General features: G+C 34.0%; 2 protein-coding genes across 2 annotated transcripts in view; one reads left to right on the forward strand and one right to left on the reverse strand.

Annotated features, from left to right (window-relative positions):
- Positions 1-5,134, forward strand: part of GNB4 (G protein subunit beta 4) — a 69,710-nt gene extending 64,576 nt beyond the window's left edge. The window contains exon 10 of the mRNA XM_018047547.1: positions 684-5,134. Coding sequence (XP_017903036.1) covers positions 684-790 — 107 coding nt within the window. The 3' untranslated portion in view covers positions 791-5,134. The remainder of the gene's footprint in view (positions 1-683) is intronic.
- The window catches only part of MFN1 (mitofusin 1), a 35,562-nt gene continuing 25,009 nt past the window's right edge, over positions 5,487-16,039 (reverse strand). The window contains exons 13-18 of the mRNA XM_018047540.1: positions 15,855-15,957; positions 15,482-15,711; positions 13,562-13,714; positions 11,809-12,005; positions 9,717-9,851; positions 5,487-7,647 (exon numbers count right to left, since the gene is read on the reverse strand). Of these exons, the coding sequence (XP_017903029.1) occupies positions 7,566-7,647; positions 9,717-9,851; positions 11,809-12,005; positions 13,562-13,714; positions 15,482-15,711; positions 15,855-15,957 (900 nt within the window). The 3' untranslated portion in view covers positions 5,487-7,565. The remainder of the gene's footprint in view (positions 7,648-9,716; positions 9,852-11,808; positions 12,006-13,561; positions 13,715-15,481; positions 15,712-15,854; positions 15,958-16,039) is intronic.

Genomic DNA, 16,039 nt, shown 5'->3' on the forward strand with positions numbered 1-16,039 from the left:
CTATACAAAAGGTACTGCAGATAATATTAAAGAGTTATACAAGATTAACTTCTGTGCCTGAGATTGGGTGAAAATGATATGCTTAATTACATGTGAGAGATACTGCAAACTCAAACAGTATATTAAAGAACGATTCTGAGAATTTGATATAGTCCGATTTTTTAATCTTTACATCTCATTTTCCTCCCAAACAGTTGGGAATATTTAATTTTATCCTGTCTGGTGGTCAGATCAGATAAGCTTAATATTCAGAATAAACTAAAAGTAGATGAGTTTGATGGTTTCACAGAGTTATGACCAAAACATTCCAGTGTTAGTGGTTAAAGGAATAGAGTAAATTATGTTGGTATTTTTGGTGGTGTATTCTTATGTTTCTGTTGTTCTGGTGGTTAAAAGTTCATTGAACTTCATTTAAAATTATTACCAAAATTCAGAAGTATCATGAACTTATTAGTGACATAAAAGTCTACATGTTTTTGAAGAGATGATTTTGAATATAAGCATAATTATAATTTTTTAAAAATGAAAAACAATTTGATGCATATGTCAGAAATTCATGTAATACAAAGAATTTTTATTTTATATACATGCCCGTAAGTACCCATCTAAGATCTTTCTGCATACACTTGTTTAATCCTAAAACTTGCCCATTGCTAACTTTTCATTGAACTTTTGTCTTTCAGGTGTTCTTGCTGGTCATGACAACCGTGTCAGCTGTTTAGGTGTAACTGATGATGGCATGGCTGTGGCAACAGGGTCTTGGGACAGTTTTCTTAGAATCTGGAATTAACAACACATGCAAATTTTCCATTCTCCACTGATACCTGGAGAAATCAGTACTACAGCCTATAGCTGTGAAAAAGAATTTACCTTATATTTGCAGGTGAAGATTTTTCTATTGAGATTATTATATACAAAAAAGAAGCTTTCAGTAAACGACAAAACAAAAAAGGTGAAAACAAGGTAAAGGTGCTTGCTGAGATCAGGACCAGTGTATTAATCTGAGGAGTTGAGCTCATTTAACCTTGATGAATTCTTGCTTGTATTGTCTAATTCTTTGTGTAGACAGAAATGTACACATTACAGCAACCTATCATGTTAGAATGTATGTTTGCATTTCTTCAGAATTACATTTTTAACTTTATATAGAAGTATCACATTTTTGTGTTCTGTAGTGGAGGAACAAGGCACAGTAATACATGGAAGTGAGACCATACATGTGTGTATTGATGTTTAAGAGAGTATCTCCTTGAATTCCAGCTTTCTTTTTGATCTGAAAGAGATCCTGGTTGCTTATTGTTTAAGAATGCTGACAACAGGGACCTACTATATAGCTCAGTGTTATGTGGCAGCCTGGATGGAAGTTTGGGGGAGAATGGATACACATATGTGTGGCTGAGTCCACTTCGCTGTTCGCCTGAAATTATCACAGCATAACCGGCTATACCCCAATACAAAACAAAGTTTAAAAAAAAAATGCGTCAGACGTAGGTACCGCTGAGGGGAGTCTGCGTGAGTATCAATAGTTTCTGTCTCATCCTCTGCCAGCTTATCAATTTAAGTAAGTGCTTATGTTGAGTCCTTTAAAGGGGACATAATCTAAAGGCCAGGGAATGTCACTCTGGAATTTGAGACATACATAAGAAACTCATATTCTGTTAACAGGTAGATAGCAGTAATCACATGAATTGTTCTTATTTTTTAAAGTTAGATATGATCAAATGACATTTAGCATTCTAAATAGGCTTTCCTACTGATTTCATCTTCTAGAGGTGTGTTTGCAGGGTGCACTCTCAACATTTGGACTGTCTTTGCATCTGAAGCAATTTTCCCAGTGTTTCCATCAGTATGTATCTAGGAAGGACACACAGTGTGTGAGGGCATGATGATTTTGAAAGAAGTATACAATCCAACAAATCTGTTACAAATAGTTACAATGTAAGGTTGCTTTATGAATGTTCATATAAAATCTGAATTGATGTCAACTCTCTGTGTCTTCAAATATTTAAAAAGTAAACATTCAAGCTTTTTGATCTTCTGTACCATTTCCTCCCACTAGGACAAAATACTGGTTTCTAAGTGGTTTTGCTTCAAAGGATACCTAGATCAAAGTGATCCCCACTTTAAAGCCAAAAGAAAATTCCAAGAACAGTTCTTAAAGGAGTCAGAGGAAAATACTAAGCCATTTCTCTGCTTGTCAATGATATAATGTGTTTATTACTAGAATGAGCCCCCTTGAATTTAAACAAAGATACTTTTGCTCTTGAATTTTCTCTTACAAATAATCTAAATGATTGACAATAGAAGATTGTTAAGTCTTGCTTGATAGTGAAGTCATGGAGTTTTTCTAATATAGAGGTGCATTGTTTTGTACTTAGTAAACTATGTCAGTTACTGTTGAGCTAGATCTGTTAACTTTTGATCACTTGTAATCCTAAATACTCCCAAATTTTACTTGTAAATTTCCATTTTAATATTGTGGATATGCTAATAAGTACATCAGTCATAAGGAATTAACTATTTTAGGATACTAAAAAGAGAATAAAATGGAAAAAGGAAGATTAAGATATAGGACCAAAAAAAAAAAAAAAAAAGACTGTTGTAGATGGCAGGCATGAATGTATATTTACATACATGTAACAGGATTTCTGTGAATTTCTGATGTTAATGTTTGTGGACTATTTAAGAAGTGATATAAAAAGCCGCTCTTTGAGATAAGGCAAGACAATTTTTAAGGGACAGTCATTTCCAAAAACAGGAGTGAGGATTATCATGTAGTTCAGCAATTTATTCCAAAATCCTGTTGAAGCAAGCACTTGTAGCATGTGCAAAATTGCCTTATATATATGAAGAGTATCTCCACTAGTTTGAAAATGATTCTATTAACAAGATAATTTAGAGGCACAGACTGTACGAATTCTGTGGTCTTAAACATGTTAATAAAAATGACTTAATATTATTAAACTTTTTGTAGGTGGTTAAAAGGCAGTTATCATAATTAAACATGTACTAGGCTACTGAAAATTAACCACTATCATGGCTGATTATACATATGACCAAATGGTGATACCATATTAACTAACTTACAGGTTAAAACTTTAGTTATCTAGTGATTTGGGTCCCACTCGCTAAATTTGTGTACTTGCAGTCTGAGTTCATCTGATTGTGTATTTAAAACTTCCTGAAATGGGTATATTTTATAGACGCACAGTACAGCTTGAATCTTAGTTTTTCCAAACTTAAAAAAGGCCAAATGTAGTTCTGGTGCCTGATTTTTTTTCTTTTTACCTAAGAAACATTTAAACTTAATGTGCCTCAGTTGGGTTTATTTGTAGATTCTTTAATCATTGCATAAAGAACAGTTAAGATATGGCAGTATTTTAAAGGCAAATATTCTTTTCTGAAAGAGGGGTGATGGCCTTGTGTTCAGCAAATCAACCCATAAACCTCAAAAAAGCACTTCATGCTCTCAGCAAGGACACTGCCTCCACTTTGATGGACCGGCCTCATTTTTGGCAGCTGTGCTATTAGAGATTTAGACTAAATATTCAAGTTTCTTCCCTAGCTCAAATTTTTATAGTTGTGAAACCATGGTTACAACAGCATATTGAGTTCCATCTTTAGAGAGGCAAAGATTTAGGCTTAATATCTCAAGAGATACTTAAGTATCAGATACTTCTTAATTCTGCAAGAGGGCTTACCTGGTAGGCAGTCTCCTTGTTTTAATTTAGACTCATCTGAACTGATTAATATTGCATGATGATAGTAAATTAGTCTCTTTACATAATAGAGGTAGGTGCTTCTGGAATATGTTAAGTAATTTTAAAGTTAACCTATGAAAGAGAAACCTTGGCCTCTTCAGATGACAAACTGAAATTTTTGAAGTTGCTAAAAAAAAAATACTGTGCCAATATTATAAAACTAACTTTCTCCAACACTTTTGATATTTTAGATTTATAAATTACATTGTTTTAAAAATGAAGATGTTCAGGGAAATTTATGCTTATTAGTGAGTGTCTCACAGTTTAAATTATAACAGTTGAATACTTGTGGCTTACCTGTTGATGTGTTTAACTGTAATGGAAACTGATTAAAAACAATCTCCCAAATGGGCCTAAGATTTTAGTAATAGATTCTTTCTAAAATCTTTAGGGTGTGAGTTAGGCTTAAAAACATTTTCAAATTATTATGTTCAGTTTCTAATTTCCCTTTTGCCATCGTGGAAAGCAAAATTTTAAACTATTTCTTACCTCATTTGAATTTTGAAAAAAACCCACCAGTCAGAGACTATCTTGTGAGAAATGGTAGCACAGTGGATAATACTGGTATTTTAAATTAGACTAAATAGAATGTGACGCACCCTTCGTATTTACTACTTCTCCCATTGTTCATTGTAAGTTGCCTTAAATTCAGTGCTATATTTAAAAGTATTGGTTATAATAGGTACTCAATAAAATGGTCTGTAGTTGAATGTCTAAGCTAGCATTGCTTTAAAAAGTAATTTATTAATCAGAATGATGGTACAACTTGTGTTTAGCAAATTTGTTTGCATGTTGATAAAATTTCCTAAGTCTTTTTTCTTAAAACCAGTTATTGAGCCTATAAAATAGTTGACTAATGCAGCATATGGAAAAACCGGTTAAATTTTAGTTTCAATTGATGTTAAGTGTGCCCGACAAAATCTTACATCATACAGTATTTTTTAATTAATAGAACTTCAGTGATATACTTGGTAGATATTCAAGCCTTTTCTGTCTCTTACACAATGGTGCTCTATCTATTGTTTTCTCAAAGAAGCATCTGAACACTTGCATTTGCATATTCTTATCCAAAGGCATTCACATCTGATGGATTTTTTAAGTTGATTAAAATGTTTTTCTTCACCTAGAGTGGTTTCTACAACACTTGTGGCCAACTGAACCTGAATGTCAGTAGTCTGTGGGAAAGGTGAATGTATTAGATTAAAGCTCTTAGAAAAAAGCTTTAAACCAAACTATGTACTTGTATCATGACTTAACAGTATTCTTGAATCATTCTTGCAGTAATTCATTCCTTTATTTGTATAGTAGCTCTGTGAAATAATGTTGCTGTGAATTGATATTGTAATCAATAAAGTGCTTTTAACCAGATTTCACGTGGCATGTTTTAAATCGTTTTTAGTAGGATTACTTTTTTAAGTCTCACAATTAGAACTCCAAGCCCAGCAGTTTATGCTCAGCTCTGATTCCATGATCTAAGCATTCTCATCATGAAAAACACATTGGCTGCCAGAAGCAAGGAAGAGATTGGAGGTCCAATGACCTATCCTATAGTAAGTACTGTTTACGCTGGCCTACTGTTAAAAGGCCACAGATTTTAATTAAAAAGCAGAATTTAAGTCATTCTTCCCTTAAAGCTCCCTTAGGATAAATATAAGCCAGTTTCCCCAAGATAGCTTATATCTTGCTGTAAAAATCATCAAAAATAAAAGATTGAAACTCACTAAATGCCAGTATAAATGTTCTATTTATCAACTTTCAGGCAAACAAGTTTTATTTTCACCTTGCATGTTATAAAAAGTCTAGGTTTGTAAAAAGCTGAAGGTTATACAAAGTTTATAAATAATCCTGCAAACACACATAGTAGACAAGTAAATGTGCAGTAACTTTGCACATCAGCCATAAATCACAATTCTTTATCATTCATGGGCTTGGTCATAGGTGAACTTACCCCAAGCATAAAGGTGGGCTTCACTATTTTAGTGTCCCACTTCCAACATTCATATCTTTTCAAACTTGATCAGGCAGAACTGGATTCAAGCTACTGATGGAAAATTTAGTATAAACTTACTATAGCAAAACCACTATTCCACATTTCCCAAATTTTGGCATGCATCAGGATCACCTTCAGGGCTTGTTAAACCAGAAACTGTTGATCCCCAAACCTAGTATTTGATTCAGTACGTCTAGGATGAGCCCCAAGAATGTAATTCTTACAACTTCACTAGTGATACTGTTGATTGAGGGACTGAACTGTGAGAGCCACTGTACTTAGCACTCATGGGCTAATACCAAACCACTGTACTATTTCAGAAGTTCAAGTACTGGTGTATAAAGATTAAGGCCTTCAACTTGTAACCTTAATTAGCAGTACCCAGTCTTAAACATCAGTTTTTTCTGTTGCAGTTGTTACTTAGTCCCACTTCTTGGTGACTTGTATAATTTTTTGGTTATAAAGCCACAATGTTAGCTATAAACGAGTATCTGGATTTGAATATTGCATTCTAGTACCTGATTTGCATAAACAAACATTAAAAGGCTTCTATGGCCTAAATAATTTTATTTTCTCCTTAAAATAACGTGAAAAAGTGTTGCACCTGTAATGAAAAGACTGAATAGTATCCAAGAGACTTAAACATACAGAAAAAGTACTGAGTATTGAAGAAAAAAAGCCTGAAACATTATCCCTTCCAAGGAAGAGCACCATCAGCTCTACCAGCCAAATGCGCTATCTTCTGGGACTGTGGATTCCTAACATGCACCTGGTGATGTTGATTCAGTGGTCCTCAAAACTATTTTTGCATAGCAAAGCCTTAGACCAGTTTTTCATGTTTCCATATAAGTTTCTATTAGTTTTTTAACATAGAAACAAACACAATAGTTTAACTCAAACATTTTCATTAAGGTAAAAAATAAAATTTTTAACCGTGCCCTGTCAAATTCATACAATTAAATAAACATAAAAGTCACTGTGGGGGACAACCCAGAAGTATCCTTGGCAAATACTTTTCGAAGAACAGCATTTTTGACTGTAGCCACCCAAAATTCAGATCTTCCATCTCTTTGGCTATTTTTATCACTTCAAACTTAACTCTTAAAATAGAAAGCTTTCCTTACTGGAATCACAGCTGAGGCTGAACGTGTTTCTTGAGAAACATGAGCAGACTAGACCCAAATACTTTCATAAAGGAGTTTTTCTAATAACAGACCTATACACTGCTTTACATCAGTTTCAGTGGGAATAAAAGGGAGTAAAAATAGCATTGTTTATTAGTGGTTTACATACCTGTCAGGATGGCAAAAGTGATTGTAACCTGCATAAATAATACACTCAAGAATATTCCACACTCCTTTATGGTTACAGCAATACAGTTTATAAAACAAAAATCTGATTATCCCCATTAAAGTCAGCATCAAAAATTAGTTTTGAGAAAGAAGGTGAAAGGAGCATTCTCTAACTCCTGGATGCCAGGAAGCAGAGTTTTTCAGAATCAAAAACAAAGAGAGCCCTAATTAAGAGCAAGGCCCCACCCCTCAGGGGTCACAGAGTTGTTTCTTTTGCTTTAAACTAATTCATCATTTTCACATATCAAAGGATTTTTCTTTACCCAAAATTATAGAGACACCATAACACTCTTCAGAAGTGCAAACACCCGGAGATAGATCAATACCAGGATCTACTCAAGGATTTGCTATTTAGGGGTATAGTTAGTATAATTCATACTTAAAATCACTTCATAAAAATAACCGTCCAAATCTTCCAAACTCCATTTTCTCCTATGATGATCACCAAAGCAATCTCTATTGTTAAGATTCTTCTTCTCTGCTTGAATGTAGAAACCGCTTAGTAAAATTCTCCAGCTGGTTTTCAAGTTGAACAGCTTTATTTCTAATTTTAAAAAAAAGAATAAACACCAATCTAATTATAAAGGTCAATGAGAAAAAAATGCATCCCATCCAAATCTTGAAAAAAAAATCACTAGTTAGCTGTTGCTACATTAATCTGAATTCAGATCCACTCTTAAAAAGCATTTACTATATATGCTACTATAACTTAGTAATAAACACAGACTCCACTGGCCAGGAAAAATATACTGAGATAAAATCTTTAACAAGAATGAAAAGCCTACACATATGTATACCCATGGCTGATTCATGTTGAGGTTTGACAGAAAACAAAATTCTATAAAGCAATTATCCTTCAATTAAAAAATAAATAAACTTAAAAATTGAAAACAAAGAAAAGCTTAAGAGATAGTGGAGTCACACCACCTTATAAAGAAATTTATCCTAAGTCACATGAAGACTTAATTGTTCCTGAATTCCCTTTAAGTATAAAACATAGAATAAGTGGTTTTCTGTATACATACAGTAGCTGGCAGATGTCAGGACCACAGTTGCCAAAAATATATATATTTTTTTAATATTAAAAACTGTATATAAACCAACCAAATGCCCATAAAAAGAAAGCAGGTCTGTGTCTCCCATTCTCATAATGTGCCATGGTGTACACACATACTTAAATGAGTCTCTCTCTTTCCTTCTTGGTCTTGTTTTGTATGTTGCTCAGTGGATATTGTCAAGGTCATATAATTTAAATGTGCTCCACTGTATATTTCTTCAGAAAATGCTCCTGAGATACATAAGTACCAATAATCTATCAGTTTTTTTTTTTAACTATAGCAAGATGAAAAAATAAAAACGTACCTCAGTTAAAAATTGTTTTCTATTGGATACTGTTTCACCAGATTTGAAAGGCTGTATTTGGGATGATCTAATTTAAAATAGGAGCAATGGATCACACGAAATTCGCTTGGGTGGCAGGTGGTGTGTGTGTGTGTGAGAAAGGATGCTGGGGTCTAAGTCACAGGCAGTCACGTTTCCAGAGACTCTGAAACAGAAACGCGATGTGAATGTGACCACTGATGAGACTCAAATATCATGCATGGACAGAGTGTGTGTGTGTGTGTGTGTGTGTGTGTGTGTGTGCGTGTGCGCGTGCGTGCGTGCGTGCGTGCGTGCGTGTGTGTGTGTGTAAGGATGTTGGGGTCTAAGTCACAGGCAGTCACGTTTTCAGAAACTGGAACAGAAACGCAATGAGAATGTGACTGGTGATCAGACTGAAATACCATGCATGGATAGATTCTGTGTGTGTGCGTGTCTGTCTGTAAGGATGTTGGGGATAAGTCACAGGCAGTCATGTTTTCAGAGACTCTGGAACAGAAACACGATGAGAATGTAACTGCTGATCAGACCAAGATACCATGGACAGATATTTGTGTTCCAAAATTCAGGTCACAAGGACAGCCTCTCCAATTTGCAGACATTGCAAACTGTTTTTATATAGGCAGCTATATGTAGCATGTGCCCTGGTAAGTAGTAGCAGAAATGAAATGATGCTTAGTGATTCTCCCAGACTTGTAGTTGAGCGAGCTAATGCGTAGCAAGTTAAGAACCGTCAAGAAGTATAGACCTTGTGCTAATACTTCTGGTCTTGACTCCCCAAAGCAGAACTTATTTAGGGTCCAAAGAATCCATGACAAATCATATTAAAACCATAATTCCACTTTATATTAGGATATCTTGTTTACTTCTGCTGCTTCAAATTTAAGTATACCTATGAGTCCCCACTGAGATGAGAAGTTATGAATCTTGGATACATAGGACTGAAAACTCATAATTTTGATAACAGAACTGCTCTAAAAAAGGACAAATATAGCTTAACACAGGGTTCTAAGTCTGGATCTAAAAAAATCGCTTTAATTCATACTTTTTTGCTGTTGAAATTAGTTTTCACTGAAATTATAAAACATATGGAATTAAATATGGAAAATTATAATTAAGCCAATGCAGAAAGCCAAAAATTTTAACATAAATTTGCTAGCAATTTTACATAATTGTATTTTGGTAATGAGACCAGTAAATGTTCATATTATTGAGAAGAAAAAGTTCAAATACCTTAAGAGCTTTGAATTGTTTTGTATTTTCTCCAATTGATCTATTTCTTTGGATAATCTAGCAATTTCTTCTTCTAGATGACTTTGTGTAATATCAACTTGTTGGCACAGGCGAGCAAAAGTGGTTGCCATTTCCCTTAAAATAAAAAACAATTTTATCAGCAGTCATGAATGTCTTTTTAAAATGAATAAGCTTTAATTTAAAGCTTACATTAAAAAAGTCACAAGATTTAAAAATCCCTAAGACATAAGGTATCAAAGAACATTGCTAAGAATGGTATGAGGGAGGGTAGAGTGTATGGTACTTGTAAACTTAATATGACTGTGGGCTTGATTTCATCTGGCCTCAAGACAAATGCTCAACAGGTAGTAACTACTCTGCCATTTTGTTGTGAATGTGAATAATCTATAAAAAGGCAAAGGTTGGGTATATTTCTTCAGAAAATATTAAGCCTTACTCTCATCCCCTACCAATAAGAATAAATTACTGGAAACAGGAAAGGAAATTTCATGAACTTCTGCGACTTAGTCAAAAATACTTTACAGCAACATTTAACTACATTTCTAGAGTCAACGGGTGTATTTGTGTGCTAGTTAATATGTTAACTTTGGCAAATATCATGTATTTGCTATTGGGAGCAAATGCCTAGTAGGTGTGTACCACTGGACTTTGACTGACTGACTTGTTTTTCTCTGCAACTATTCTCCTGTTCTCTTGCCCATCTTCATCTTTCCCATGGTCTTTTCCCTCTCCCATCTCTCCTCATCTGACCAAATACCAAGATTAGACAAATGAAGCATCTATTTTAACATTTCACTACATTAATATTTGGCTAGTATTATTTTATTTAACTGGAATAATTATTTCAAGTTGCCTCTGTTAAAGTGTACAGTCATGTAAGAAAGAATACAACTTTTAATTTACCATAACTTCTAGCTATAGCTATTGTCACATGGTAGGTGATTAATGTTTGATAATGATGAATGGAAAGCTTCATTCTGTTTTTATGAAATGTGAACCTCAACTGATTTCTTTCGGAGGTCTACGTCATCCTCATTAATATAAATAAATCAAAATTAACACCATTAAATAAAATAGGAGCTCAATAAATATTTGGGAAATGAATGGACTAAATCACTGGTCTCAATTCTGTGACCTCGTTGTTTCTGTTCCCTACAGCTCTAAATAGGTTATTACAGGCTCTGATCTTGTGTCTGAAACAGTTCAATCTTCTGGCAGTTTTTGTCTCCTGAGTCTAAACCACTTTACACACTATACCACTGCCAAGTCACCTGTTTTAGAGCTTAATATTAATGATGTCACTCCCAAGATTCCTGATTATCCAAACCTGTCCTATCGTTAGGCTTATACTCCAATGGACTCCTCTTATGTACACATCTGCCACACTGAAATTATCTCATGTTTCTGAACATATTCCCTTTCTCCCCGACTTCTTGTCTTTAGTTTGGGCTCTTTTCTCTGTCTCCCTCTTTCTATTCTGCACATTCAAATCTCATCAGGCTACCTCTCCTCCAGGAAACCTTTACTGATCCACTGTCCTTTATGCTTTAAGATTCTAGAGCCTCACATTATGAAGCTCTCATTACCTATCATTTTCCATCTTTTAAAAAAATAATTATGTAAATGTTGCTTCTTCTACTAAATTGCAATTATCTTTAGCTCAGAAAACTTTCTAATTCAGCTGTCAGTAGCACCCTAATACAGAATATTATGCATCGATTTGACTGGGGTCCTATGTATTTTTACTAAATTAACAATAAATAGTTGAGATACATAAAAGAAACTCAGAGGACCCAGGTGTTTATTATTATAATAAAATTCTCTTGGGTTTTTAAAAAAATCATGCCTATAAATCTGGGCTGTAATAGTAAAAACAAATTACATTCACCACCATACATTTATTTTGAGCCCACTGTTTGATCATTCTATTTTTTCTATTTTGGTGGCAATTATAAAATATGTCCACGTTGTGATAATTATTTGAGTTGTACTCTTATTCATGCATTTCTGCATGTATGTCATACTTCAGTAAAGCTTTAAAACAAAAACACAGATGAATCTTTCAACTTACTGTTGTACTTGATGGCTGCAGTTTGCGCTTGTGAAGCTAACAATCATTTGTAGTTTTTCAGTTGCATAATTCACAAATTGCTGTTTAAAGGCTCTCTCCTTGGCACGGGTGGTCCAAGTGAGCCTTTCATAAAGATACAAAGCTCCATACATACTTAATGAAACAGATATGAGTTTCCAACCTACAGTTTTCCAAATCTGTAAGATAAATTCACAGCTTACTTTGAGAAGGACACTACTAGGGAGACTACAAAGGCATTTTAGAAAATGCACTGGCTCTGTACAGATCCTTGAGTTAGATCCATTTTTTAAAAACGTTATCTTCCTTTTCTATAAGATAATATGAAATTACTGAAAATCAAGCTGAAAAAGGAGCAGCACAGAAATAGGCAAGAACTTTTATAACCTGCCAAGTATTTGGTAAGTTGATTCAATGTGTCTCAAAAAGGGATGTTAATTTTTTTAGGTCAAAAGTTTAAAAAATCAAAACAAACTATAATAGACTTCCCTGGCAGTTAAGTGGTTAAGGTTCTGCACTTCCACTGCAGGGGATACGGGTTTGATCCCTGGTCAGGGAACTATGGGGACTTCCCAGGTGGTGCAGTGGTAAAAGAATCCGCCTGCCAATGCAGGAGACACACATTTGATCCCTGGGTCAGGAAGAATCCCTGGTGTAGGAAACGGCAACCATCCCAGTATTTCTGCCTGGAATATTCCACAGACAGAGGAACCTTGTGGTTCTTCATGTGGCTGCAGAGGCAGACATGACTAGGGTGCGCGCGCACACACACACACACACACACACACACACACACACACACACACACACACACACACACACACACACACACACACACACACACACACACACACACACACACAGAACTGTGATCCCACATACCATGCAGTGAGGCCAAAAAAGAAACAAAAGTAGCCAACAAGTACCTACTTATAGCACAGAGAACTATACCCAATATTTTATAACAACCTATAAAGGAATCTGAAAAAAGCCATATATATACGTGTGTAATGTGTGTAAACAATCACTTTGCTGTACATCTAAAACATGATATTGTAAATCAAGCTACATGTCAATTTAAAAAAAGGAAAACAAGTAAACCTATGCTGTTTAATGACATAAAAAATTTTTTTTAACATGTAAGAACTACTACAAAAAATAACATTTAATACTTTAAGGTGATCTCTTTGGTATTTGGAGAAGGCTAGATAAGGGCTCTGGATCACTGTTATTCCAATGTATAAGTATTGTTTCTTTGTGTGCTGTGATGGAAATATAACTTAAAAATGTATGTTGTGATAATCATTTCACAATACATACATACATTAAATCCTGTGGTACACCTCAAACTAATACAATTTTATATGTCAACTATTTTTTAATATAAAAATAAATATTTAGGGTGGTGGGAGGGAGGCTTAGGAAGGAGGGGATATATGTATATTATGGCTGATTCACACTGTTGTGTGACAGAAACCAACACAACATTGTAAAGCAATTATCCTCTAATTTAAAAAAATTTAAAAACAAATAAAAATAAATATTAAAAAAATTTTAAAGATTAGATCCAGTTCACTAATTTTAACCTACAACTTTTCATATCATCTTATAGAACCTGGAAACAGAAGTAAACATATCTTTCTTTTCCCGATCTAGCAGGTAGCTTTGCAAAAATTTCAATTTTAATTACACCAAAAAATACTGTTTCTAAAAAAAAAAGGTATTGTTTTCTTACCACTCCTCCAACAACGATGATGCCCATGGACGTTCTAGATGTAAGAGAGGCTAATGTTGTTATTAGGGTAACCATGAGTTCTTCCTGTGATGCATTATCCGGCGTTGCTGGGTTGGAAGGAGCAGTGGGAGTAGAAGCTAAAGATCTGGGGAGCTGATAAGGTTGAGGGGTGAAGAATTCAATTAAACAGCTATACATGGAATAATCATTTACAAAATTCTGTTATATTCTCTTTTAAAATTATAGCAGTAAAACTACAAAAAGAATGACTCCAATTAATGAGTTTACCATAAATACACGAAGAAAATAAAAATGATCTGAAACCATAAAGAATAGATTTTTATAATATACAATGAGTCTGTCTATAACAATAGGCCCTCAAGTCTCAAGAGAAATTAAAACCGCATATCAAATTTTTCACACCAAAACAGTCTTTTAAAAAAATATTGGGCTTCAAAATTAAAACCTTGAGAATTTCCTTGTGGTTCAGTAGTTAGGACTTCACACTCACTGCCAAGGGCTTGGGTTCAACCTATGGTCAGAGAACTAAGACCCCACAAGCCATGCAGCCAAAAATAATAAATAAATAGAAATAAAAAATGAAAGCATAACAAAATAAAACTTAAAACCTTTACACTTTAAAACATACCATAAGAAAATTAAAAGGCAAGCTACAGACTAGAAAAACATAAATATTTTGAAATCATATATTTTATAAAGACTTACATCTGGAATATATGTAAAGGACTCTTAAAAGTCAGTAAGAAGTCAAATAACCTAATTTAAAAATGAGCAAAAAATTTGAATAGACATGTTACAAAAAGAAATACAAGAATAAGCATATGAAACGATGATCAAAATCATCAGTCATTAGGGAAACACAAATCAAAACTATCAATACAATGAGATACAACTTTGTATCTGCCAGAAAAAAAAGCCTTGATTAGAATGTGGAGAAACAGAATGTTAATATATTGTTGGTGGGAATGTAAAACAGTGCATCTGCTTTGGAAAACAGTTTGGCAGTTCCTCAGAAAGTTAAACATGGAGTTACCATATGGCTCAGCAATTTCATTCCTAAATACTCAAGAGAAATGAAAACACATGCCCACATAAAAACAGTATATGGGTATTTATAACACCATTATTCATAATAGCCTAAAAGTACAGCAACTCAAATGTCCATCAGTTGATGAATGGATAAATAAAACGCGTGACAGCCACGGTGGAATACTATTCAGCGATACAAAAGAAATGCTGAATGCTGACACATGCTACAACATTCATAGAGTATGATGACAAATCTTGAAAACATTACGCTAAGTGAAAGTAGCCAGTCACATTTTGTATGATTCCATTCATAGGAAATGTCCAGGAAGAACAAAAATAATAGCTAAAGAAACCTGACTAGCAGTAGGGCTGGTGGTGGAAATGAAGCCTGACTGCAAATGAGCACAAGCATATCCTCAGGGGTGACAGAAATGTTCCAAAACTGGATTGTGACAATGGTTTTAAAACCCTGTAATTTTCCTGAAAAATTACTGAGTTGATAAAATTCAAAAAAGTTTTTTTTAATGATTAAGATTAGAAAATTTACAAAATAAGAGTATCAAAAGTGAATGCAGAGTAACCTACAACAGTACTGAATGAAAATTTGGGGACTGGCTTTCCCTTAAATATAGTAGTATACCTAATTCTAAAATGGCTCTATATCATAAATATTACTGTACAAATAAGCAAAGCTGACACAGCTAGTTCTACAGAGAAAATCACACAGATGAAACAAAAAGAGACTCTCAACTGGTAGGATCAGATACATACCTGTACAGTATAGCAATAACCACCTAATAAAAAGCCTACTCAAATAGAACATTTTTTTTAAAATAGCCTACTAAAAGATATTTATATATAGATAGATACCTGAAAGATAGGCTCTGATAATCCTAGAAGCACCCGCTGAGCATTTGTAGGGCCCAAGAAACGATGGACAAGAGAAGACCAGCCCAGAGAAAAACGAAATACAATATCCTCTTGAAAATCTGAACATAACTTGTGGCAATTTAGGTCATAGCTAAGATCAAATTTCTTGCAAGGAACCAGTGTATGTAGTTTATTCTGAATACCAGCTGGAAGTAATGGCTTCAAATTTTCTAGAAAGAACCAAATTATGATACTTTGGTTAACAACAGTAAATAATATTTTACATTTTATAAGATACCTAAAAGATATTAAATCTTTTATCATTGAAAAAAAGAGAAAAAACTACATATGAACTTGCAGACATAAATATTACCAATAATTTCTTGCTGGGATTGAAGCATTGAAGCGTTGACTTCATTGGTGCACCGATCAGCCAAATTTCTTCCCATTCCGTCTTCTATGTGCTTATTTAACTCCTGTTAACAATGGTAGTAAGTGTCCACATTATTTTCTTCTCTAGAACATATACAGACTTTATAAAAATGCTAAAACAGTAGT

The sequence above is a fragment of the Capra hircus genome, chromosome 1, assembly GCF_001704415.2.
Source record: "Capra hircus breed San Clemente chromosome 1, ASM170441v1, whole genome shotgun sequence".
Classification (NCBI taxonomy): domain Eukaryota; kingdom Metazoa; phylum Chordata; class Mammalia; order Artiodactyla; family Bovidae; genus Capra; species Capra hircus.